This window comes from Colletes gigas, unplaced genomic scaffold, assembly GCF_013123115.1.
Source record: "Colletes gigas isolate AHSC1104 unplaced genomic scaffold, ASM1312311v1 Colletes_gigas_Sc00013, whole genome shotgun sequence".
NCBI classification, from domain to species: Eukaryota; Metazoa; Arthropoda; class Insecta; order Hymenoptera; family Colletidae; genus Colletes; species Colletes gigas.
Window position 1 is genome coordinate 4,679,305 of NW_025106642.1, and position 24,690 is coordinate 4,703,994.

Genomic DNA, 24,690 nt, shown 5'->3' on the forward strand with positions numbered 1-24,690 from the left:
ATCGAAAAAGTACCCTGTCAGAAGCCTACTTTGCAATAAAAGACACGTGTTCCGTAACTGGAAATTGGTCGAAAGTTAAGAGTTATTTTTGTATTTATTTAACCACCACTTATACGGACGAGGAACAGTAAAAATCCATAAAATACGACCGTTTTGCAAGCATAAGTGTGACTTTAGGTGGTTCGAATCGACTCAAGTCTGGACCCACCCTTAACGATCCAATCTCCTTCGCTTGATGGTAGGTGTAGACACGCGAACGTACACTCATCGACAAAAATAATACGTACCAGCTCCTTGATACATACGGTGGCACGTATTAAAAACAACCTTCGAGCATAACGATATCTAGATACACACGGTGACCCTATACTTTCTATCCATTATCGTTCTACGGTGCGGAAGTGATTCTGAAAGTGAAATCGGCAAAGGTAAATGCCCTGATAAGTACACCGCTCGTAATAATTTGAAGATCTCGAAACTAGAGAATGAACAAAATATCAGGAATATATATATTTTTATATATCCTACTGTGAGGTTTGTATGTACCTTTTCTTCTTGCTAATTAATCTTCCAATTATTTTAATCGTACTTAAAAACGACGGTGTATTGACATCATAAAACATATTTAAACGTACGTCTGTAAAAGAAACCCCGAAATAACCAGAAACAAGATGTAACTGGTTTAGTTACTCACGATGGAGGATTAAACGTATCGTTTCATTAGGAATCAGTTTATCATAATCTTTCTTACGACTGTACAATGCTACTCACAAGTAGTTTCTATAGAGATGTTTAAGTATAATTTATTATATGTCGGACGATGAACGTATGAGGCAACTGTCGTAGATAGTAGAAACTTAAAGAGCATCTGAGCAACTAAATATGCGGGCTTTAAAGAACACGCGTTGCATTAATACTGGTCAACATTGAAAGCAAACAGCTGACTCAAGGCTGACGCCCACTGACGTACGTTTCTGTGATAATAATGAGATCGCGTTTGAGGCAACCTCCGACCTACCTTAAACGATGTGACGAGAACTCCAGATCTTATTTAACATTGACTAACCTCGTTTTTCCCACGAACACCATCAAATTACCTCGACAATAGTTTTTTTCCTTAAATTTTTCATCCTTGCATTTCGTACTGTTCCATGTAGGTATTAGAATGAGATTTAATTATTTAATTGATTTTATTCGCGAAATAAAAGTAATGCGCGTAGAGATAAGGATTAATGAACACTGATTACGAGTAGCATTTCTGAATAATCGAAGTGAACCGAATTCCAAGGTTAAAATAAATCTCTACATACATGTAATATGTCCACTGTCGTATATTTAAAATACGGAATGTGGAAAAGATACTTGTCTCGGCTTTGATAAATTACTCTGGCCACCTAGGACATACATCTCTGCTTAAGATGCAGAGAGCGACATGTATGTTACGTTTCGCGACGAGACGAAAAATAGAGAGGTAGTATAAGCAAACGATATGGTGGGGATAGATCCTCGATGATCTTGAACAGTCTACCGAGCAGTGATCGCGACATTTATCGCGCTAATCGTTTTTAATAAATGGAAAATCAAATTTCTTTTTACTCTTGGTAATTAAAATTCAGATTTCATTCGAAAAAATCAGGTTTGAAATAACATTTAACTGTTCCTACTAAAACTAAAAAATAAATTCTACTTTAATTTTTCTATATTTCACGTGCATCTATAGAAGCATTAAAAAAAATTTTGTCTTGATTAAAATATTGAGTAGACATTTTTTTTTAACTCGATACTAATACACTAGCTTTTTCAAGTAATTGAAAAGACATGAAAGAACGAGTTGAAATGGAAAATTCTCTAATGCAGAGTGCAATAAATACCTAAGTGATTTTCCAATTGTTTTTAGTAATCTTCAAAAAAAAAAGTTTGTTTGCGATTACAATGTAACAATGAGTTTTAAAAATATTATTCTCTCCGTCACTGGCGATCATCGCGTGAAAATGTTTCCGTTTTACATAATGTCCAATGCCACAGAGGCGATTCTGTTCGCTTTAATTGGCAAGGTGTATGAATTATCTAACGTTATTTCGGACGGAATTTTTTGGCATGATTCGAAAGCAATTTGCCAGCAATTAAAGTGTTCCTTCAATAAGCCTCAAACGAGTTTTGACGTTAAGTGAACTGTATTGCTGTCATCAGGTGAGTGTCTGATTAATTCTCGTTGGCACGTAAGTCGATTATCCAACACGAGCCGTAAAGAAATTTGCATTGATCATCGAGTATTCCACCGTAGATGTTTATTTCTTCTCCCACGTTACAATTACATATAAAACAATAACGTACGGAATACCACGATGTCCGAATATTGATACGAATCATCGAACACATTTCTCAATGTTGCGAATTCTGTTTAATTTTGCGAGTAATTTTTAATACTGTATTAACATGCTTGGAGTTATAAAAATTATTTTGAAACGAGAACCAAAACTATCACCGATACCAGCGAGATGTTTTACGTAATCGGTAGAAAGAAATGTAATGAAACGCTTTAATGTGACTTTTAATGTACAGCAAAATATCCAAAATGGTTTTATCGATCTCAGTGCGTGAGCGTGGGATTACTCTGTCATTCCAGTGAATACTGCAAAACGTAAAAGAGGGAAACTTTCCACTCTCTAGAGACTGGAAATGTACCGAAAGCGTTTGATGGCAAATTTTCCATGGAACCCGTGGCGGTCGTACCAATTTTTCACTCCATAAATCTGACAACCGTTTGAACTCGTCACAGTTGAAAAATAATAAAAACAGTCTCACAATTTCGTGAACGTTTCGTTAATAAAAAATGTATACACGGATATTTACCTAGTCGCTAACTTATTTTATCATCGAAACAACTTAACGGTTATGAAAAACGCTTTCACAGTTTCTGTTACGAGTAAAATTAGATCGCAGAAGCTGCTCTCGATCATGTGATTTCGCACGAGGAATACGTATGTATGTCCTACGCTTGGAATATTTCTACGATTAAATTCGAAGAACTATCGGATATAAGTGTCCAATTTTCTAAGTACCCAAGAGCTATGTATTCCAAATGAATTATTCATACGTACAAAAAATCGAATGTTTCACATTTTTTGTTACAATCTCATCGTAGGAACGAGAAGTTTCATTCGAGTTTAAACGCATTCCGTTTCGCTCCTTTGCGTAACAATTCGAGCAACAACGACGATACTTTAAAGTGAACTATCGTAAACGATACTAGGAACGACAATTGTCGATAAAGATTTTAAAAACAAATATATATTTATGCCTTTAATGGTGGGTAACGAATCCGCGTTAGTGAATCACGCGGTTCTTGCACGAATCGCGGGAAACGTCGATGCGACTAGTGATCTGCGATCGACCACGTGACAATCGCTGAAAGCACGTGCTCGGCATCAATTATCGTCGAAACGAGCGAACCGTCGGAGAAGGAATTCCGCACGCAAAGCCGACCGGTCGCTCGCGAACACAGATGCAAGAGATCGCGTCGCGGGTGTTTGCGCAACGCGAAGAAAGACACAGATCCAGAAAAAAGATAATTTTATCGCGCCGCGCCGCGACGCGCTCTATACATCCGAGTGGAAACGAAGAATAATGAAACGTATCGTAAAGCTGATCAGCTCCGATGTAGACCACGCGCGTAGAAAATCTAAAACAATATTGACTCCGGACCGTGGCGGAGAGAAATGCCTTGTTACATAACCGATAGGATCAACTCGACTCTGATGGAAAAAAAATAGAGGGAATACACGCTTTGTCCAACTAAACGCAAACTCCGGATTCGCTCGCGCACCTCCGAGAACGACTAATTGGAAAAATTGCCGTGTATACCGTCGTCGTTCTCTTAGAACTCCAACTTTGAAACGTAGTACAAATTTATTCAACGATGTTTGCTGAAATCTTGCGCTATACTGAATTTACTGGCTATCGAACAGCTTGTAATATCCAAAAGGATTCATCGATGATTTAAAAAATAAAATAAATTGAATATTAATAGAACAACGATCTGTTTATTATTTAAACGTAATTGTGAAATTAAATATTTCTTTCGTTGTCCGTGCAATTTTAAATTAACGTACCGTTGTCCCTTTGAAAATGCTGCAAATTCGGGGAATGGAACGCGTTGAAGTATGCTGTATAAAGTTACAATAAATGACGGATTGCGATAACGTTACACGCTAAATTATTTGATTCGCGGTGGGGGCTATCAAGTGAGTCAGGACAGCACGTGTTGAGCAACTTTTAGACCACCAAGGCGTTTGAAGCGCAAGTAACAAGACCAATGATTACAACAGATTTCCTGAGAAGTTCTACTTATATGCGCGTGTGATCTCATCTTTGGCATCTTCCCGCAAGAACGCTGGAAAATATATTGTGTAAAGCCAAGACGAGAAAATGTTACGAAATCGGTATAAAGACAAACACCGCGTAGCCTTTAAACTTTCACCGATGTTACTTTCTCGTTACGATCAATATCGATCGAGTTAAAAACGTATTTTCTCAAATTTATGGAACGTCTCCACCGTTTAATTAATTCAATTTTTTGGCGAATTTAAAAAATTGTACAAGTTAGAGTGTATAAAAGACCTCGATAAATTTTTGTCAAATAGTGGAATAACTCGAATACTAATATTCTGATTAACTTTATCTTTGGAGGAAACCTTCCTTTAAAATGTATCTATAACCGAAATTATTTGTAAAAAATCACGAATTTCTTTAAAATAAATTTTTTAAAAAAACCTTATGTTTCAGCCTTCTTAAAACACGTTGACTGCCATGGTGGTCACTGGTGACCGGCACACCGTACGACGTGTTTTTAAAACTATTAGAATACATAAACCTTGATACTCATATATTTTTGAATGATGTAATTGTCATTAGGAAACAAAATAACAAGTACCCCATCGAACTGTTCAATATTTCTATTTGTTATGCTATAATTTGACAAAATATCGAGTATGTCCCTAGAATGAAAAAGCTGGTATAGCAGTAAACGTGATAAGTTGCCATGATATATCCTCCTTAAAAAGAAGTTTAATTTTTGACGATCTATCAACATCCGTGCGACTTACAAAATTCCGAATTTCTGACCGTACGATAAATATTAGAGGGGTTTTGCTGTGAATTTACGGCGACCATTTCGCCAAGTTGATCACAATAGATTCGTTAAAGAAACCTTGCCAAGGAGTTATCACAAGTAACGCACCGGCGACGTTCGAATACAGCGTCGACGCCGAAGACGTGGATGATGGCGAGCCGCATCGGCGACCCAGTCGGTAAATCCCCGTCGCCACAATGTCTGCAGTGGCAAAAGATAGTCTCCACACCACCTCCCCAACGATCTTGTTACTCATCATTAGAACAAGGCGAGTACCTCGGCCAAGTAAAACGAGAGATGAGTTGGCGACAACGCGACCGACAAAGAAGGACGTGTATTAGAGTCCGACTTGCACGTAGGGGACAGTGAAATTACGAATCGACAGACGATGGTTCAAACAAGAATATCTCGTAGCAACGTAGCCATTAATACCATATATCCCATTACGTTACACAAAATTTTTCTAATTTAGTCTTCGATCACCCCTGAGAAAAATTTTAATGCAAGATTCTAGAGGCCAAAATAAGACGAAAATCAAGGATACTAATTTGTTGATTGAGGCTTCGTTAAAGAGTTCTAGAAACATTTCCGGCCACACGGTATATTTTTATGCAGAGTATATGTTATGTAATTGGGCATTGTTCGAGTGAAAAAAAGGTTAATACGCTGGTACCGTAGACTGTAAGCACACGTTCGGCAAAGAATTCTATATGGAGATACTATAAAACAAAAATATCGATGATGCTCGTATTTAACCCTCCCGATACTAAAGCCGATTATAGTCGCTGGCACTAATGCAGTAACAGCGTATGTACTAGGAACGTCTACAGACCTACATGGCTGAAAAATCTTCAGTGAAGAACAATACTGGTAAGTGAAGAGCGCGTATGTAGTAAACAATATATCGAACTGAACGAAAAGTTCGTGCGTTGTTATTGTAACTAAATACTACTGCAACTGATTTCATTTTTTGCTCTGTAAATCTCTTCTTTTGCTTGCACGTGTTATCTGAAACCCATTCTCTACAGAACATCCGTCGATAATATTTAAGTACTCGGTCAAAGAATAGTATATAAGGTTTCCAGCAAATCCGGATATGTCGAAAGGATAAGAAGATCAGTGATAAGACGTTTACAAGCTCAGATTGAGATACAAGGTGGTCATTCTAAGCACCTCTTGTGAGAATAAGTAGATGCGAGATGCCAGAATATAACACTCGCTATAACTCAGAGTTAACGTAAAGTGGGACATATATGATAGATACGTATGGGCCTATTTCATTATTTTTTAGCGATAAATTCAACCCTGCAACAAGTCACGCGTACTATGTACCTAGCAATGACTAATGTAAGTAGAGTCTCAAATTTAAATTTTTAAAAAACGTTTTACATAAGATAGGATTATGATTCATGAAATTGTGGCCTTTTGAGAGTTACTGAGATGATCCTATACAAAAAAAACCCATTAAATCCCGTAAAATTTTTTCAGATACGCGGTTAATTCGTATTCTGCGTATGAGTTTATTTATTTAGAACACGATTCTAAAACTATGTGGGATATGACGTTAATCGATTAGCGGTAACGCGCGCAGAATCGTATCAAAAGAAACCCTCGCCTAACGCGTAGATAAAACAGCGACTCTGAGAATCCAGGATGAGGAAAAATGGGGGAAATCCGGTGACGAACGGTATAAAACATACGGGATTAAAGCGAATCCAATTTGAGCTCGATGCGAAATATATGCAACAAACGGTGTCCGATATGTATAAGTGGCCACGAGCACATGTGCATCATCTCCGATAGAGGTGACGGTCTTCTTTCTTCTACAACAATACCGACTAATTAACCGCCTCGACTACAGCAACCTTGCAATTAATCGTACTGTTGCGCGCGTCTTCGTGTTTGCTTCCGGCGTAATCCCTGATATACTGCCGATAGTGTTCTTAATTACAACCAGGCATTCCAAATTACGCTTTCGACGGGAGATGTGGAGTAAGTGTGTCCATGCACGTTGCGAGGCAATCTAAGCTCGAAATAGTTATAGCATCGCCTGCTCAAACAACATTATCGGCCAGTAAGGGTTTAATGGAATCCTCAACGTGCAATATAAGTTTGCCACTCGGTCAAAATGGTATCGAACTAACATTTTTATCGAACAAAGTAACCCCGATGGATTCAGCAATTTAAAATAAAATTTTAACTTAGACGTATACATAGTTATATTACACATTTTTAGAGCTTTCATCCGTTTGTTGCGAATTAATTTAGAATCTACCGAGTCACTTTCGATTAAAACACCACTAATCTGTTTCACGCACGCCCGAGAACAGGATAGGCTATTTATTATCGTACCAGTACTCAACGCAGATAAGTACTAAACAATTATGAAATTTGAAACGTACCCGTATCGTAGACCAAGTTAAAATATCGAATAGAAAGTAAACTAGGCTCTCTTTTTGTAAAAATCACCTCTCTAAAGATAAAACGCAGAAAAATACAGCACTTGTTTCCTGGCATCTCGTAATTGCTTTAAACAATGATCGATTAGGGTACAGCTAAAAAAAATATGAATCCTTTCCAGAGATACGTTCGCGCGATAACATGATTCGTTCGATTGTAAAAGAATTTTATATAGTTCTTGAAATATGAGTGTATTGAAGTTCAAATTTGTTTGTTTTCCATTCATTAAATCATGGTATCAGTAGACAAGTGTGTTTATCGATAAGATTTGTTACGTTATTTGCACGGTTTAGGTTCGTAGCGACTAAAAGGAAGTTTCGTTGAATTCTATCAAATTTACATATCGTACTCGAATGGTGGATAGGCAGAGATTAAATTTCCACTTAGTGGAAATGTACGGAGAAAATAGGAATCGCTAAATATAGAAAGACAGCAACCGCCTTGTGAAATGGAGTTCACGGAGAAAAACTTTGAATACACAATGCCACATATCATAGCAGATGGCAGAGAGAACTAATATTTCAAGGAGAACAGATGTTTCGCTTCGTTTTATCATTTCTAATAGGAACCGTTCGTCCATTTACCAAAATATGAACTATTGTGATATCAAACTGTTAAACTTATTTTGTAACCTGTTTAGTCGCTTCGATTCGCGCGAATTCGGCAATAACACGTTTGTTTCTTTTTTTTTTTTTACTTCGAGCAAGATAATAAATTCTCTAAAACAAATTTGTACAATTTTAAAGGCTTCACTTTTATCTGCAAACATTGCCGCATATAGCCTCATTGTATAATAAAGGAGCGTAACAGTTTTGTACGAAGCGAATTTCCGCCAGCATGATTATAAACAATTCTGTCGATGATATCATTTAATCGCAGATGATACGTTATATACTTTATCGTGGTTATCATTATTATTGCAAGCATAACAAATAATTTTTTTCAGCAAAATCATCTGTTCAGATTGTAATATGTTCAACAGCGTGAAAAGGAAGAACGGTACTCGAAACTTCAACGACATCGAGCCTGCTGGCTGAGAAATAAAGACAATTGTTTTTAACGAAGATAAAACAAAACGTTTGCACGACGTGAAAACTGTATTTTCAGTTCGCAAAAGCAAGAGTGAAAGTACAAGTACATTGTTACGAGATGCTTGAAAAAAACCCCGTTCAACGTACTGTGAAAAGCAAAGTGATTTAAAAAAAAAAAGAAGAGCGTAAGTCATAATAGAAGATGTTTGCTCGCATTAGTCTCGAATTGTGGCGACGATGACATCATTTTAAACGCAAATAATACTTTATTAACTACATCGAGTTTTACATTGCTATTGTAGTACGGTATTGCTGTAACGAACGCGTAAAATTACTAACGCAATTATACGGTCTCGTGAAAATTAACTTCACACCGCCAAACATATATACTCTGCTATTTGCGTTCCGTCCACATGCATTCAATAAAATAGATTGACACGGTACGATCTCGTCGGCTTATGGTACTAATAAAGTCCGTTTACTCCGAATGCAGCAAGCGGTACGTAGGACGTATAAAACGCTTAAAATGAAAAGGAATCGCCTTCGAGGCTCGACGCGATGCTTGGTACGAAGAATCCCATTTTTTTCGAGGATGCAATACGGATATGAATGTCCAAATAAATATGGGATCTGATATCAACGATTAAACGCTCGTAAGGACCGATGTAGACAAGTCCCTAAAGCGAGGTACGAAACATCAACGTGTACAACATCGTGAGACGACGGAGATTGTCCTTTATCATCGATATCTCTAGACTCTGAACCCGATGCAAACTACTCTGCGCTACAATGAACGCCGAAACAAAGGATATCTGACTAGAAACAAACGATGCAGGCAACCTTAAGATCGCAGAGTCCAACACGCATGGATACCCACGGTATCGTCGAGTCCAAAACAGACTATCTTCGATCGAAGGAACCCGGGCACAGACAACCTCCCAGGCTTAGAGTACACGGTGAAATTTCAGTGGAAAAGCCAGACGGTTCTTGAACGAACAATTTTCTAGCAAAAGAATCGGTTATAAAGGACCTCGGTCTCCAGATTCAAATCCGTTGGCTCTTTTCTTTCCGAGACCGCTCGAAAACAACTGTTTATCCAACGTCTGTTGTCGGTATTGAAATACACTGAATATACCGAGACTTTTAAAATACTGGGAAGCTCTGTTGCATCAGGAATCGACAAGCTACCAAATAAACAGGAAGAGATTATTGTGTATGTAATAACGAAGAATACATTTAAGTTGTTCCACAACTGTTTTGAGAGAGAAGCAAAGCTGGGACGAAGGAGCGCCGACTACTTACGACCGATCCGATAGTCTGTACCCGATCTTCCGAGTTCAGACTTTCTGTATTGAGTTCCACGAGTCCGAGATCACGCGTGTTGAGTTCATTGAATCTATAATAATCGATATCGAATGCCTCGAGTCCAGAGTCACCTATAGCGTGTATCTTGAATACGGACTTATCTGTGTCTCATGAGAGTCTGAGGTCGTCTGTATCGAGTTTATTGAGTCCAGGGTCGTCTGTATCAGGTCGCATAACATCGCGGTCATCTATGTCGGATCTCACACGTCCCGAATCGTCAGTATTCGATTCGACGGATCTAGGAACATATGCTATCTGTGTATATAGATCGTATGGAACGAATTGTCAGTGTTGCGTCTCGCGAATACTTGACCGCGTGAAAACTTCACCATATACACGACGTTTTAAATGTTTCTCGTGTCTTCTGGTTTTAGCAGTTTAAAGCGAATCGTTACTGAGATACGTGCAATTTAGTAGAACGCCACAAGCATATAAATAAAAGAATTATTGAAACCTAATAACGAGAAAGAGAGAAGCAGAAACTACTAAAGGAAGAAGGATCAATAATAGAAATACTGTTCTAACAAGACAGTAGTGTACAACGAATGCATTTTACAGAATTTGTTTTAACATGGTTTGTAAGTTGGAAAGGTTTCTTTGATGATCTACCGACAAGGTCTAATCTGTGCTAGCACGTACCGATCCGTAAGTTATTAATAAAGCAAAATTTTCTAAACAAAACTATTATACATTTTAAACTGCCATTGCTTTTGAAATATTTCTGTTTGAAGATCTTTCTAAGAATAATAATATGCAGAATAAATGTTTCAATTAACGAAAACATTGTTTCGAACAAATAATTATTGTCTTCGAGTAAAATACGACTTTGTACTCGACTTTGTTAATTGATGTATATGATCAAGGTGATTATACGAGTTTAACGCGTTACCTAATACTTGGATCTTTCGCGAAACAATTTTTCACTTTCCTCCTTACTTTATAAAGATTCTTTAAAGTTTATTCGCTGTGGTGAATTGATCAAGGTCTAACAAAGTATCGTAATAACGAAGTTAATAATAGAGTTAAGCACAGTAAACCAATAATACGTGTTCTCGAAACGCCAGTCTGAAACTTTGTATACTCTATCTTCAGACTCTCGTTGAAGTGATTTAATTAAGGAAAGTGTACATTTCGCTCATTCTTGCAATCAGGAACTATTAAACTCTACCAATTATGCGATAAGTATTTCACCTTCCCTGCGGTGGATTAATTACACCCTTTCGATACTTCGTAAGTTCTCGAAAAAGAAACGTTTCGACATTTTTTTAATCTCGTTATTCCCTAATGTATTTTGAAAAGCATATAATCGCAACGAACTGTGAAACAATTTTTTTTATTACGATTATAATTATTAATTTTTTTTGTACTCCAAGAAAATGCAACGAAAAATCACAGAAAACTTACCGATGCTCGAATAGCGTCTTGACGCAAACAAGTATTAAATTTTATGACTTTCTCACTGGTACGTTCGATCTAAACGTTTTATAGATACGAAAATGCACACACGTGCATTCCCCACCCTCCAACGATATTACAAATATTTGGAAAATAGGACGATGACGTAAGTAGCCGTTACTAACCCGAGTCGAAGTGTTTGCATTGGGAACAGAGTCAAATCCGATCTTCCAAGATAAAAGCGAATCCGCATAAATCATCTGCCGTAATCTGTACGTTTATATTTATTAAAAAGGAATATCGAAACGATCTAAATGAAAAGAGCGCAAATATCTTAGTTACTAAAATCTGAAAGACACGAATAAATACATATTTATATTTGTTTATTATAAAGCCGCTAAAAAAAATTTTTTTGTAACTATATAAAAATATAATAAATAAAAAATGTTATGGTAATATGCAAATAAAACTCAAGAAATACTACGGTAAAATCCATTGAGTCGACAAATTTTCCAATGTTTTTCTTGAAAACAAAGCCACGCGTGGAAAAATTTTATTCTATATTTTTGGTTCGTACAACGTAAGTACATTACACGCTTGATAATTGTGCATTTGAAATACCGAAATGTGTTTCAATGCTCTACTCTGTTGCTCAAGGCGAGTTTGAAAAATTAAACTTCATTAAATAGAAGTGGAAAAACTTATTGCAACGTAGCATGTAACACTCAGTGGCACGTATAAAGTTCATCGATCGTGACTTCGATTTACCCGCATATGTAACGGTAATTAACGCGGATAATTAATAGTCTAACGGCAACGTTCGTCAATCGTTCTAATGTGCACCGTTAAGTAATTACGAAAATATTTACACACAATTGGAAGCTTTATTGTCTCGCAAAAAGAAAAGAAAATTTATTTGATAAAACTATACCATTTCTTTAATTTATTAAATATGCGTGATAGTCTTCAGCATATTTCAAATCTGAAACATATATTGTACAAAGCTATTCTGTTTTCTGAACAATTCAAAATTGATTAAACTGAGGAATAAGAAAAGAATGATCAAAATCAAAAAGAGGAATGTATTATAGAAAACGTAACACTTTATGTTCATTTATACTAATTATAATGTAGAAAGTAGTTAAAGAAAATAGGTAGGCACGTCGTACAATGTTTACAGTTTTCTATTCTGCAATTTTTTCGCAATGAAAATATCCTTTATCGCGCAGAGAAATAATAGTTAATTTTTTACGTTAACTCGGTGGCTCCATTTTCTGTTTCTATATCAACGCAATCGTCGAACCGAAGAAATCTCATCTAACGTATTCTATCTGTAGTAAAGATAATAGCAATAATCGTTCAATTATGATTCCTGAACTTCTTCACGGTTTACTTGATGTTTCGTTTATTTCTGACGGAGCGTGCGAAACTGTAAACATTGCGTCACGTAATTATTTTCTTCAAATACTTTGCAGATCAATTTTATAAGAGAAAATAAAATGTTACATCTTCGATAATATATTTATCTCGTAATTTTAATTATCCTTCTTTCATTCTTAAGTTAAAAAAATTGAAATTATTATCGTTTCGTTGCGAGATTAACGTCGCGTGTTTACACTTTTGCTCATCACTGTACATACATAGTATGTTGGCGTGTCGAGCAGTAACGTTACTTAAATCAGTAACTCTCGAATTACTTTGTACGTTGTAGTTTTAAAAAATTGCAATCATATCGTAAATATTCTTTAAAAGATCACGAAAAGATGACAAAATACTGTGTCTCGAGGAAAAACGAAATAAATATTAGGCAAAACGCATTTCCGAGCTGCATAAAAACTTTTTAGCAGCAGTATGCACGATGAACCATATAAAATATATATATATATATATTTCTTCGTATTAAAAAAATTCTAAAAATTATTCGGTAACAAACAATATGTACGTAAACACCGTGTAAAATGCTCTATGGATTTTGAAATGTAAAAATCATATTTTACATCGTTAACTTTAAAGATTTTCGAGAAAAAATTGTGACACTTCATGTAACTTGTTCTGTATAAATATACGCATGCATAATATTGCTTCAAATTTTTCTTGGGCACACAATGTTTTATATTAAATACGAGATATAAAGATAATCTTACCTTGAAATAATGCGTTGCACTGTAGACAAATTTTCTGGAAGCAATGTCGATAATTTGCGTAACAATCGATCCGGTGTTTGTCACAATAAATTTCGGTCGCCAGCTGCTTCCTCGATAACAATGAAATTATATCAAAAATCGTTCGTAAGTTCTTTATACACTCACTAAGAAATTATCCACCACTGAACTCAATATGCTGCTGATAAACAGGTAATGCCGGCACAGTGTTCCCTTCTGAGATCGAAGTTAAGTACGAAATGCCCAGTCGTTTAAAAAAGACGTCGTGAAAACTAATCGTATGACTCGTCCCCCTTGTTACCTCGACAATAATCGAGGGACAAAATATTTCAATCTTACGGTAAGTGATTTGTACTGCTCGCGTTGAGGTTAGGTTTTGCATTAAGTACGAAAATCATGCAAGCCATTAAGTGACGTTGTAACAGGCCCTATGATTCGCTAACGCATTAAACGCAGATTTTTGTCGCCGAGTTGCATACACTTCCTTCCGGTTTCCCGCATTTGGAGCACGAGCGAACGTAAACAATCGCGTGTTCACGAGTCCAGAATTTGATGGAAATATTACAGCCGGTTAGCATCACTCTTTTCGCCCGTTACCGTGAATTAAGATATTCAATGTATCAAAACTTGCATACCGAAACACGTATTTAAACTTGCCCCCGGTGCATACGTTAGTCGGTAACACGAACGTGAAAGAAAATTATAACGACGATGGATTTGTTTTTTTTTTTTTTTTCGGAAGTTTACGCTGCACCAAAGAACGCGCACAAATACGTTGAATTTGACCTCTTGCAATGGCGAGAGCCTCGTCTCCGTTTCTTCGCGGCAATGAACAACATTTATCGGTCGTTCGCGAGATCAAAATGCACACGCTCGTCTGACATCCGTAGAAAAAATCTTCAGAGTAATTAACACGACACGTATCTCTTTCCTTCCGATTTGTCATTCAGTGCCGGGGCCAAAAGGATGACACTTAACCTAAGCGCGTCGTGAAAATGCCAAGCGCTCCGTCGTCGTGTTTAGGGTATCGTCGTTTCTAACCTTGAAAATGTATGTTTCAACTTCGTGCTTAAATTTTACAAACGTAAGTACACAAGCAAAGTGACGGACATCGATGATTTTCGATATCGTGTTCAACGTAGAAAGCCACTTGTCACGAAGCCTTTTTTTCCACGAACAATTTCAATTCGCGTGAATATACGTCGATCACTCTTCACACCGGACGGATGAATAAACCACGAAGTAAGGATTTTTTATTGAATGGCCGTGGCTATGGTGCCGCGTTATAGGCCGTAAAGCGGCCGGCACGCAGAAAACCGGTGGCAGTCTCGAGAAGCGCACACCCCCGATCGCGCATCCTTCCTGGAGCCCTGGCGAGAGCCAACTGCCCCGCGCGCTTGTATGCCGACATTCAAGGCGATTCCACAAACGACCAGCTGATCGAAGTAACGGCCTGGATATCCGACTCACACACCGGTTTCTTTCTTTGATTCGTGTAGCGCATGAACGCGACTTTCCACTATTAAGCACGTCGTCGAACGTGAACACAACCGAAAAACCGGCCCGTGGCACTCAGGGAATTAAACGGAAAAAGAGTAAACCGGAAAAGAGAAACGATGATCATGCGCCCCCCCTACAATCTTACTGTAATTGCCACTTCGCATTGGCGAATTTTATATTCGATCGAAAGAGGGCGCCACCATCCACAATCGTTGTGAAAATGTACTGTTTTTATTATCGATATTACCGTTCAACAAATTGAAGCGGAGAAAATAAAATTCTAAAATATTTAAGCAAAGGAAAATTATTTTCTTTTATTACGATTATATTAATGACTGTCTACGTATATTATTTATTATTAGTACATAATAATCGTCAATTTTGAACTAATTGTTATTCTGCTGATGAAAATCTTTGTAGAATATCAGTATGCTTGATATATTTTTTCTGCAATGATTTTATTTTAGTTCGTTAATTAGATAAATAGTGTAATTCATTTATTGTATTAATGTACAACGAAATGTAGACATGTACAACAAGTCTGAAAAGTAACAATATGTATTAAAACGCGATTAAATACACATAACATATTAAGTCTTTAACGATTAAGGTCCTTGATTAATGAAAAAAATATGCCTAGCATGTGGGTAACTTAATAATTTTTCAAAAAGATACGGCACACCTTTAAAAAAGAATGTAGAACAAACATTTACGTACCTAATTTATCGATTATCGATTTTTTTTACAGGGGCTTCTAAATCGATGGACAAAAATGTCCTACAGAACGTTAAAAGATTTCAATTATATAAATAGTTTTGTTACATAGATATTTTGAAAAATTTCATATTTCGAAATTTATTTTGATACAACATAAATGATTCAAATACTTATGTCAACTTTATTTTACTATAAAACAATATCCTCTGATCTTTTTAATTGCACACAATGTGTTATATGATAATTAAAGAATTACTTTGATAGAAATATTAATAATGCACATATAAATTACCATATCCGTTTTGCACTTACGCATATTTTCAATATTATAATACCACTTACAGCAGGAATCTTCGATTGTTTGTATGGAATAATTAAATTCCACGTCCGTGGAAAATATACAATGCATATGATATAAGTAAATACAAATAAATATAAAAGAGAAAGTTTTTTTTTATTTAACCTCAATTCGAACAGTCTTTTAATATACTTAAATTCTTAAAGTCCAATGTCCAAATTCGCAAATGCCAGTGGTCTTATATTAGTTAAAAGTGCGCAATCGTCCGTACACGTGGAATTAACATATGTAACGTGTATTCATATGTTCGTATAAATACAGTAAGAATCAGTGTGGCCAGATCGGGCATAATTGAGTGCATCGAAATCGACAACAGTGACGACGAACTTCCTTAGCGTCTAACGGAATGGTGGGGATAGCAGGCATACACTACCGCACGAGCCACGTGTACGTGAGCTCGACGCTTGCGCACAACTTCGGGAAATCGATAAAGAACGCTAGTGTGAGGTAAGAATACCATATAATCAATTCTGTTCACATTGTATAACCATTATTTGAATCGCAGTACGCATAAAAACGTTCGTAAAGAAAAAAGAATTCTATTTTTTTAAAAACCATTCCTTTTATAAGGTATATTTTATTGTACTTTTTACATGGGTGTATAACAATAATTATATATGTATTATGACTATTCTATAATAATCTATTGTAGAATCAACAAATTAAGGTACATTTTATTTATAATAAAATGTGTGGAATTTGGGCCCTCCTTGGGTTGGATGATCAACCTTTCACCTGTGTGTGTAAGAACTTTGAAAAAATAGTACATCGTGGTCCAGAAGCCTTTAGAATTGAATTCGATAAAGCAGTCAAGGTATGATTTTGTTAAAAAATTAAAATCCTTAATAAATATACGTTTATAGTAATATAATAGAATACAAATATATTTTCATAATCTTCATTTACAGAATGGGTATATTGGATTTCATAGACTGGCTATTGTTGATAGTTTCCATGGAATGCAGCCCATGAGACTTTATACATATCCACATCTTTTTTTATTATGCAATGGTGAAATTTATAACCATAAAGAAGTAATATTTATTTAACAAATTATTATTTTATTATTATTGGAAATTATTTTATTATTTTGGATGTAAATTTATCTTCGTATAGCTTGGCCAGGAATATGGATTTCAATACAGTACTGAATGTGATGTTGAAGTGCTAATACACTTATATGCAAAGAAAGGTGCAGAAAATGTAGCCAAAGTGCTTGATGGTGTTTTTGCTTTTTTTTTAATGGACATCAAAAATAAAAAAATTCTTATTGGTAGAGATCCTTATGGAGTTAGACCTCTTTTCCGATTAAAATCTGATGATGGACAACTTGCAGTTTGTTCAGAGAGCAAGGTAACAAATCAGAAATAATTCTAGTCATTAGTGTAAAACAAATACTGTGTTAAATTATGTATTTAGGGACTTATGGAAATAACAAAACAAATAACATCAAAATGGATATTAGAACCATTTAAACCAGGTCATTACGAACAGTATGAAATCTTAGACAATGGTAGAACAAAATTACTGACAAGAGTAAATTTTAAAATGTATGAACCTTGGGATGGTCTGTTAAAGCATTTGAAGAACATTATTCTTAAACTTTAAGCAAGTAGAATAATATAATGCGATACATTATTTCTTTTAGCTTTGAATACTACAGATATACTTGGAAACATAAGAACATTACTTTCAGCAGCTGTAAACAAAAGATTAATGTCTGATAGAAGAATAGGATGCCTATTATCAGGTGGTCTAGATTCAAGTTTAATTGCAGCTCTACTCGTAAAATATGCAAAAGAGAAAAAATTACCATACAAAATACAAAGTTTTGCTATTGGAATGAGTGATAGTCCAGATATCATTGCAGCTAGACAGGTTGAATAAAAATGAGTTCGTATAACATTGTACCAAGTATTATATTAATATTTAAAGTATCAATATTTATTGATTAGGTTGCAGATTTTATAGGAACAGAACATCATGAAGTAACTTTTACAGAAGAGGATGTGACAGAAATTTTGGACAAACTCATCTACCAATTAGAAACTTTTGACATTACCACAATTCGAGCGTCCATTGGGTAAATTACAATTTATGTGAAAAGTATTTTTCAACATTCCGATAAAACAATTTCTTTATTTTCAGCATGTACCTTATCTCAAGATACATTAAACATAATACAGAAACAACTGTAATATTCAGTGGAGAAGGTGCAGATGAACTGGCACAAGGATATATATATTTCAGAGATGCACCTGGTTCATTAGAAGCTCATGATGAATCTATTCGATTATTAAACGATATCTATTTATATGATGGCTTGAGAGCAGATAGAACAACTAGTGCTTTCAGTTTGGAACTACGAGTTCCATTCTTAGATCTTCAGTTCACAAATTATTATCTATCATTGGATGCTACTTCCAGGCAACCTCAAGGTATATTTAAAAGAATGTAATATGAAAAAATAGAAATAAAATTTAAACATAACATTTGATACAGGAGGGATTGAAAAGTATTTATTAAGATCTGCATTCGATGGTACCAATCTAATACCGTCAAACATACTTTGGAGGCATAAAGAAGCATTCAGCGATGGTGTAACATCAGCGAAAAAATCTCTTTTCCAAATCATACATGAAATTGTAGGTAAACATATATCAAATGAAATCATGGCTAATGCTTATCTTGCATATTCTCATTGCACTCCAAAAACCAAAGAAGCACTATATTATAGGTAAGCTTTGTATATTTCAAATTCGATCAAATTATTATGTAGAATGTAAAGAACATATTTTTGTGCTTCAGAATCGTCTTTGAGAAACATTATGGTGGACAAGCTGAACGTTTTACACCATACTTCTGGATGCCACGTTGGGTAAAAGGAGTTCGTGATCCATCTGCACGATTTATTTCTCATTATGCAGCAGATGTATAAAATGATAACAAAGAAACTAAAAAGAAATGATTTTTATCTACTTAATCCACGTTTCCGATAATTATATAATTTAATTCAATAAAAGAATTAGAAAAATATTTCTTTACATTTTTGTACAATAAATTGTACAACAAACAGTTTAATCGTTTGTATCTACTATTTATACATACAAAATTATATGTATATTATTGCTATTGCTAAAAAATAACTTTATAGAAATTAAAATTATACAATATTACAATTTTAAGCATAAAAAATGTAGTATACATTTTATACCCCTGGTGGGACTCGAACCCACAATCCCCGGTTTAGGAGACCGATGCCTTATCCATTAGGCCACAGGGGCAATTGGTAGTTTCAGATTATTTCTTCAGAAAGATGTACAAAATTTCGAAAATACATTAAAATTGATTACATAAATAATATATATACAAAAACTAATTTCATAGTGCTTCTAGTTATTATTTAAACGCATGACGCCTATAAATACCTTAAAATAATAAAAAATCAATAAAACAGCTGTTACTAAACGATTCAAGATGGTGACACAAATTTTATAGTTCCTCATCTGCATATTGTTTTATGTGTCAGAATGTACTTTATTAGGATAATCGCAATTTGAATTCCGAATAATATTCAAGTATTCGAACAGTAAGTACAGTTTTCCTTAATTGTACAAAGTTTGATTTAATAAAGTTAATATTATCAGTAAATACGAGTATATGTCATGCATCTGTAAATTGTGTTTGTTTTTTCGGTAATTCATAGATGATGTCAACCAAATACGTGTCTTTTATATCTGGAATAGTAATTGCCTCAATAACATGGGCTTTCAGTTTATATCTATATTCAAAGTTATCTCAAAATGCTGACATTGTCAATCCAACAATGGTAATGCCAGAAACCTCGAAGTTATTAAAAGAATCCACATTTAATCATAAAGCATTCAACGATCGTGAACTTAGACTACGTGATAATTTGATTTATCATCATGATAAAGAAATGCTGGTTGATAAAGGTTCTTATAACTTAAAAGGACCGAATTTCAAAAACAGTAACAAACTGTTACAACAATTACAACCTGTGCCAGTAAAACCATCAGTTACTATAGGACAAGGTATTTTGAAAAATAAATTTTCTTCAATTCTTAATTTAGCATTTACAAAATATTAATTTAACCAAAGTAATTATTTATTTACAGATTTAGATGAGTTGGGAATGGTAAAAAATTTAGATGATCAGCGAAAACGAGACGAAGGATATAAAAATTATTCTTTTAATATTTTGGTATCGGATAACATTGGCTTACATAGACAATTGCCAGATACAAGACATAAATTATGCGACGCGCAAAAATATTCTAACAAATTACCAAATGTTAGCATCGTTATATGTTTTTACAATGAACATTACACAACACTTCTAAGATCTCTACATTCTATCATTGAAAAGACCCCTGCACATCTTTTACATGAAATTATCTTAGTAAACGATTGGAGCGATAGCAAAGCCTTACATGAACAAATCAAAACATATGTTAATAATAAATTCGATGGTAAAATAAAGTTTTTTAAGACAGAAAAGCGAGAAGGATTAATCAGAGCAAGAATGTTTGGTGCAAGACAAGCAACTGGAGAAGTTTTACTTTTCTTGGATAGCCACATAGAAGTAAATAAAATGTGGATAGAGCCTCTTCTGTCACGTATTGCTCATTCGAAAACCATTGTTGCTATGCCAGTTATCGATATCATCAATCCGGACACATTTCAATATACTAGTAGTCCTTTGGTAAGAGGCGGCTTCAACTGGGGTCTACATTTTAAATGGGATAATTTACCAGTTGGTACATTGGAACATGATGAAGATTTTATAAAACCTATAAAGTGAGATCATATATTTATATATGCATATTTATTTTAATAATGTTCGGCGTTGTATATGTTGGTAATTACTAAATAGATCGCCAACAATGGCTGGAGGGTTGTTTGCAATGGATAGAGAATATTTTGTAAAACTAGGAGAATATGATGCTGGCATGGATATCTGGGGTGGTGAAAATCTAGAAATATCATTTAGAGTAAGACAGCAGTTCGCTTAATTACATAATTTTGTCGACTTATTAGTAATTTGTAATATCTTTCAGATTTGGATGTGTGGTGGAAGCATCGAACTGATACCTTGTTCCAGAGTTGGTCATGTGTTTAGACGGCGTAGACCGTACGGTGGAGACGATAAACATGACACTATGCTAAAAAATTCGTTGCGCGTGGCATATACTTGGATGGATGAATATAAAGATTACTTCTTAAAAAATGTTAAAAAAATTGACTATGGCGATGTCACGGATAGATTAAATTTACGAGAGAAATTAAAATGCAAAAATTTTGCATGGTACTTGAAAGTTGTGTATCCTGAATTAACATTACCGGATGATAACAATAACAAATTAAAAGATAAATGGGCAAAAGTAGAACAAAGACCGATACAACCTTGGCATTCAAGGAAAAGAAATTATACAGATCAATATCAAATTAGACTTTCAAATACAGCGTTATGCGTTCAAAGTGAGAAATATGTTAAAACAAAAGGTTCTAAACTTATTTTAGCATCATGCTTGAGAATTAAGTCACAGGTAATGAGAATCAAATAACACTTATTAAAAATAATCTTTTCCTTGAACTTGCTACAATTGGTGACAGTATATCGTATTTAATTTGTTGTCATTTGTGTAGATGTGGTATGAAACAGATAAACAGGAATTAGTACTTGGTCAAATGCTTTGCATGGAAGGAGCAGAGAAAGTACCAAAACTTGGAAAATGCCACGAGATGGGTGGTAACCAAGAATGGCGTCATAAAAGCGTTGTAAGTATTTATTGCTTTGTTTACGTAAATTATATTTATTAACGCATATAATTTATTTATCCATAGAATGGAACACCTATATATAACATGGCAGCCGGTACATGTTTAGGAGTATTACAAGCAGCAAAAGGTGCTCAGGTTATAATGGATCTATGTACTAAACCGAATAAAACCCTTATTACATGGGATCTGGTACATTCCAAAATTATTTCGAAAGACGCTAGGTGACGCAGATAAAAACAAATATAGAAACCGAACAAAAAGAATGTAAAAATTATGTTGATAGAAAAAAACAAGATGCGCGAAGGGATTAAACGCTTTAAAATTTTTAAAAACTCATAATTATGAACCATGAACAATTGAAATTTCAATACTCGAACTATCTCGTCTATATTTTCTTTGCTTTAATTTATATACACTTATTTTGTTATTCACAACAATTAATTAAATATTTGAGAAGACATTTTTGTTGTATGTTCAACAAATAATGGAGCATACATAGGGAACTGCTAAATCAAATTTTAAATGCGAATTTCTTATGAAATTCTATAGTTCTTACAACTTATACTTTTTCCTGAAATTAATTCTATCAAAAACAGTAATGTATAAAGTAAATTTTGTTAAATATGTGTTTATATTTGTACATATATGCAACTTCTTTGTACTCATGTTTTTGTAAAATAAATTTAATGCTTAACAGAGTAGTAGTGCTATTAATCATTGGTTTTTATGGGGTCTCGAAACCCCATTACCATTTTCGTGGTAACAGATTTAGAAATGAATTTCAATCGCTTCCATAGTCAATTCACATGTTTTACGTACCACTACAGCTGTCTTGCCCATCAATACTAATTCAGTGAATAGTTTCTCAACTGACCACCATCCATAAGAAGAGGACGCTAAAATCACGAAATCCGTAAGGTGTAAAGTCTATACCTCGTCTGTGCTTGTACATCGCATACCTCTTTTAATATTCTGTGATCCTGATAACTTTTTAGTAGTTAGAATCCCATTTCATAGATGGCGTCACGCAGACCGACGATTGATACTAGAAAGAGAGAACAATAGAATATGTACAAAAACGTAAAAACATTGTAGATCATTTGTATAAAACTCTATGAGTAGAAAATAAAGACAATAATGTAACGAAGTTGAAAATATTACGTTACAAATTAAAATAAAATTTGAAAGCGTTATTTATAAAGTACATTTTAAAGAAATAACATTCGTTAAATCTAAACTAATTAAAAAAATGACAACATCAAAAGAATTAAATTTAGCTAGAAAAAGCCTTGTTGCATCGCTTGGAGAAAATGCAAAAGTGTAAGATATATTTTAATTTTAAGAAATAAATGATAATTACGTTTCAAGCTTGAAGCAATAAGTAAAGGTTATTTTGTAATTATTTAGGATAGTATGATTCAAATTTTATAAAATTTTAAATAATAGGGTCTTTATAATTTTTCGATCAGAGAATTTTTATTTTGTTTATCACAAAATGATTTTCTTTTGAAAGATTATTCTGTAAGCTGCTATTGTTTACAGGTATTTTGAAAAAATGAAACTATGGTTTCAAATGAAAGTATGTATCATTATATTGGAATGTTATAGAGTTGTTAGTATTATTATTTATAAAATGCTGTTATTTCAGACAACAAAAGAAGAATTTGATTGCGAAGCAAGGAATATTATGACAGAAGACCAGGTTCATCTTCATAATGAATTTCTTTTATGTTTGTTCAACAAAGTCAGAGGCTTAGCTGCTGCTACACCAACTCGAAAAATAGATAGAGATAAAGCCATAAAAGAAAAAAGATTACGATTGAAGCGTAAATACAAAACTGACAAATCAAATTTTGAGGTTTGTAAAGCAATTGATGCCAGCTTATTCGTTCCTAATGTTAAATAATTAAAATAAGAGTTGTTGTGCTTTATGTTTAGCCTGCAGATATGTATGTTGAAGTACTGAGCCAAACATCATCACCTGTTGGAGATGAACCCATTGGAGCAAATCGTTCTAGCGCTCAAGAACTTGTGTTACCAGACAGAACGTTTGTTTTAGCTAGATTAATGCTTGCAGCATGGGAAAATAACATGGATGGAGCGGAAGAGAATACTGCACATATAGTTATAGCTGCCACACAAATTTTTTTGAAGAATATACTTACAGCAATATTTACAAGAAGAAAGGGATATTCAGTAAGAGAAGGTTCTTTCATTTACAATATTGGAGAACCTGTACCTAGCTCATGGAAACGAAATTCTACTTATATATTACGATCATCAGACTGCACTGCAACAGAAATAGTAGATCCTTACGGTCAAGTACCTGCAATAAAACCAAACTTCGAAGAGGCAGAACAAGCTACAGCATTTGCTTATGCATGTTCTCCACAAACTATTCCACCTCCATTGAAACCAGTTAATGCAGCTGATTTACAGCATACATTAAAGGTAGGAAAAGATAGCTAAGCTCTGATATATTAAAATAATGTTACATATGTTATACTTTTAATTTTTTTTGTATTCCAAACAGATGTACAAAAATCTCGTTAGTAATCATACTATTTATGCCACTAACATGGAACGTTTATTTACGTATGCTACACATCCAACGTGGGAAGATTTTGAAGCTAAGAAACTAATATGTCAACAAACTATGACATAAACACCTATATTTGTAAATAAATTAATTAAATTAAATTAAATTAATTTTTTTATAAAAACATAACCCTTTACGATCATATACAGCGTGGCCAGATTTGACAT

General features: G+C 34.5%; 4 protein-coding genes and 1 non-coding gene across 7 annotated transcripts in view; 3 read left to right on the forward strand and 2 right to left on the reverse strand.

Moving 5' to 3' along the window:
- The window catches only part of LOC122399415 (dentin sialophosphoprotein), a 130,340-nt gene extending 115,219 nt beyond the window's left edge, over window positions 1-15,121 (reverse strand). The window contains exon 1 of the mRNA XM_043400089.1: window positions 13,527-15,121. The gene's annotated coding sequence lies outside the window, so the exon portion shown is untranslated. The remainder of the gene's footprint in view (window positions 1-13,526) is intronic.
- A 1,451-nt stretch (window positions 15,122-16,572) lies between these two features.
- LOC122399377 (asparagine synthetase [glutamine-hydrolyzing]) lies at window positions 16,573-19,110 on the forward strand. The gene is made up of 10 exons (XM_043400026.1): window positions 16,573-16,689; window positions 16,772-16,933; window positions 17,028-17,153; window positions 17,236-17,472; window positions 17,539-17,686; window positions 17,768-17,997; window positions 18,075-18,202; window positions 18,268-18,557; window positions 18,622-18,856; window positions 18,928-19,110. Exons 2-10 carry the CDS (start codon window positions 16,808-16,810, stop codon window positions 19,055-19,057), a joined length of 1,650 nt encoding a protein of 549 aa, XP_043255961.1. The 5' UTR covers window positions 16,573-16,689; window positions 16,772-16,807; the 3' UTR covers window positions 19,058-19,110.
- Window positions 19,111-19,330: 220 nt separating this feature from the next.
- Trnar-ccu lies at window positions 19,331-19,403 on the reverse strand. Its single transcript has one exon. It is a non-coding gene; the product is annotated as a tRNA-Arg (tRNA).
- A 149-nt stretch (window positions 19,404-19,552) lies between these two features.
- Window positions 19,553-22,402, forward strand: LOC122399310 (polypeptide N-acetylgalactosaminyltransferase 35A-like). Of its 2 annotated transcripts, XM_043399904.1 has the most exons (8): window positions 19,553-19,708; window positions 19,826-20,174; window positions 20,259-20,434; window positions 20,633-20,940; window positions 21,017-21,134; window positions 21,201-21,689; window positions 21,790-21,921; window positions 21,988-22,402. In XM_043399904.1, exons 2-8 carry the CDS (start codon window positions 19,826-19,828, stop codon window positions 22,147-22,149), a joined length of 1,734 nt encoding a protein of 577 aa, XP_043255839.1. In that variant the 5' UTR covers window positions 19,553-19,708; the 3' UTR covers window positions 22,150-22,402. The 2 variants fall into 2 exon arrangements, with proteins under 2 accessions (XP_043255839.1, XP_043255838.1); XM_043399903.1 differs by having other exon boundaries at window positions 20,259-20,940.
- A 601-nt stretch (window positions 22,403-23,003) lies between these two features.
- On the forward strand, window positions 23,004-24,655 carry LOC122399398 (transcriptional adapter 1-like). Of its 2 annotated transcripts, XM_043400057.1 has the most exons (6): window positions 23,004-23,244; window positions 23,467-23,503; window positions 23,573-23,782; window positions 23,863-24,130; window positions 24,209-24,375; window positions 24,458-24,655. In XM_043400057.1, the coding sequence occupies exons 1-6, from the start codon at window positions 23,174-23,176 to the stop codon at window positions 24,587-24,589; spliced, it is 885 nt and encodes a 294-aa protein (XP_043255992.1). In that variant the 5' UTR covers window positions 23,004-23,173; the 3' UTR covers window positions 24,590-24,655. The 2 variants fall into 2 exon arrangements, with proteins under 2 accessions (XP_043255992.1, XP_043255991.1); XM_043400056.1 differs by having other exon boundaries at window positions 23,863-24,375.
- The last annotated feature ends 35 nt before the right edge of the window (window positions 24,656-24,690 follow it).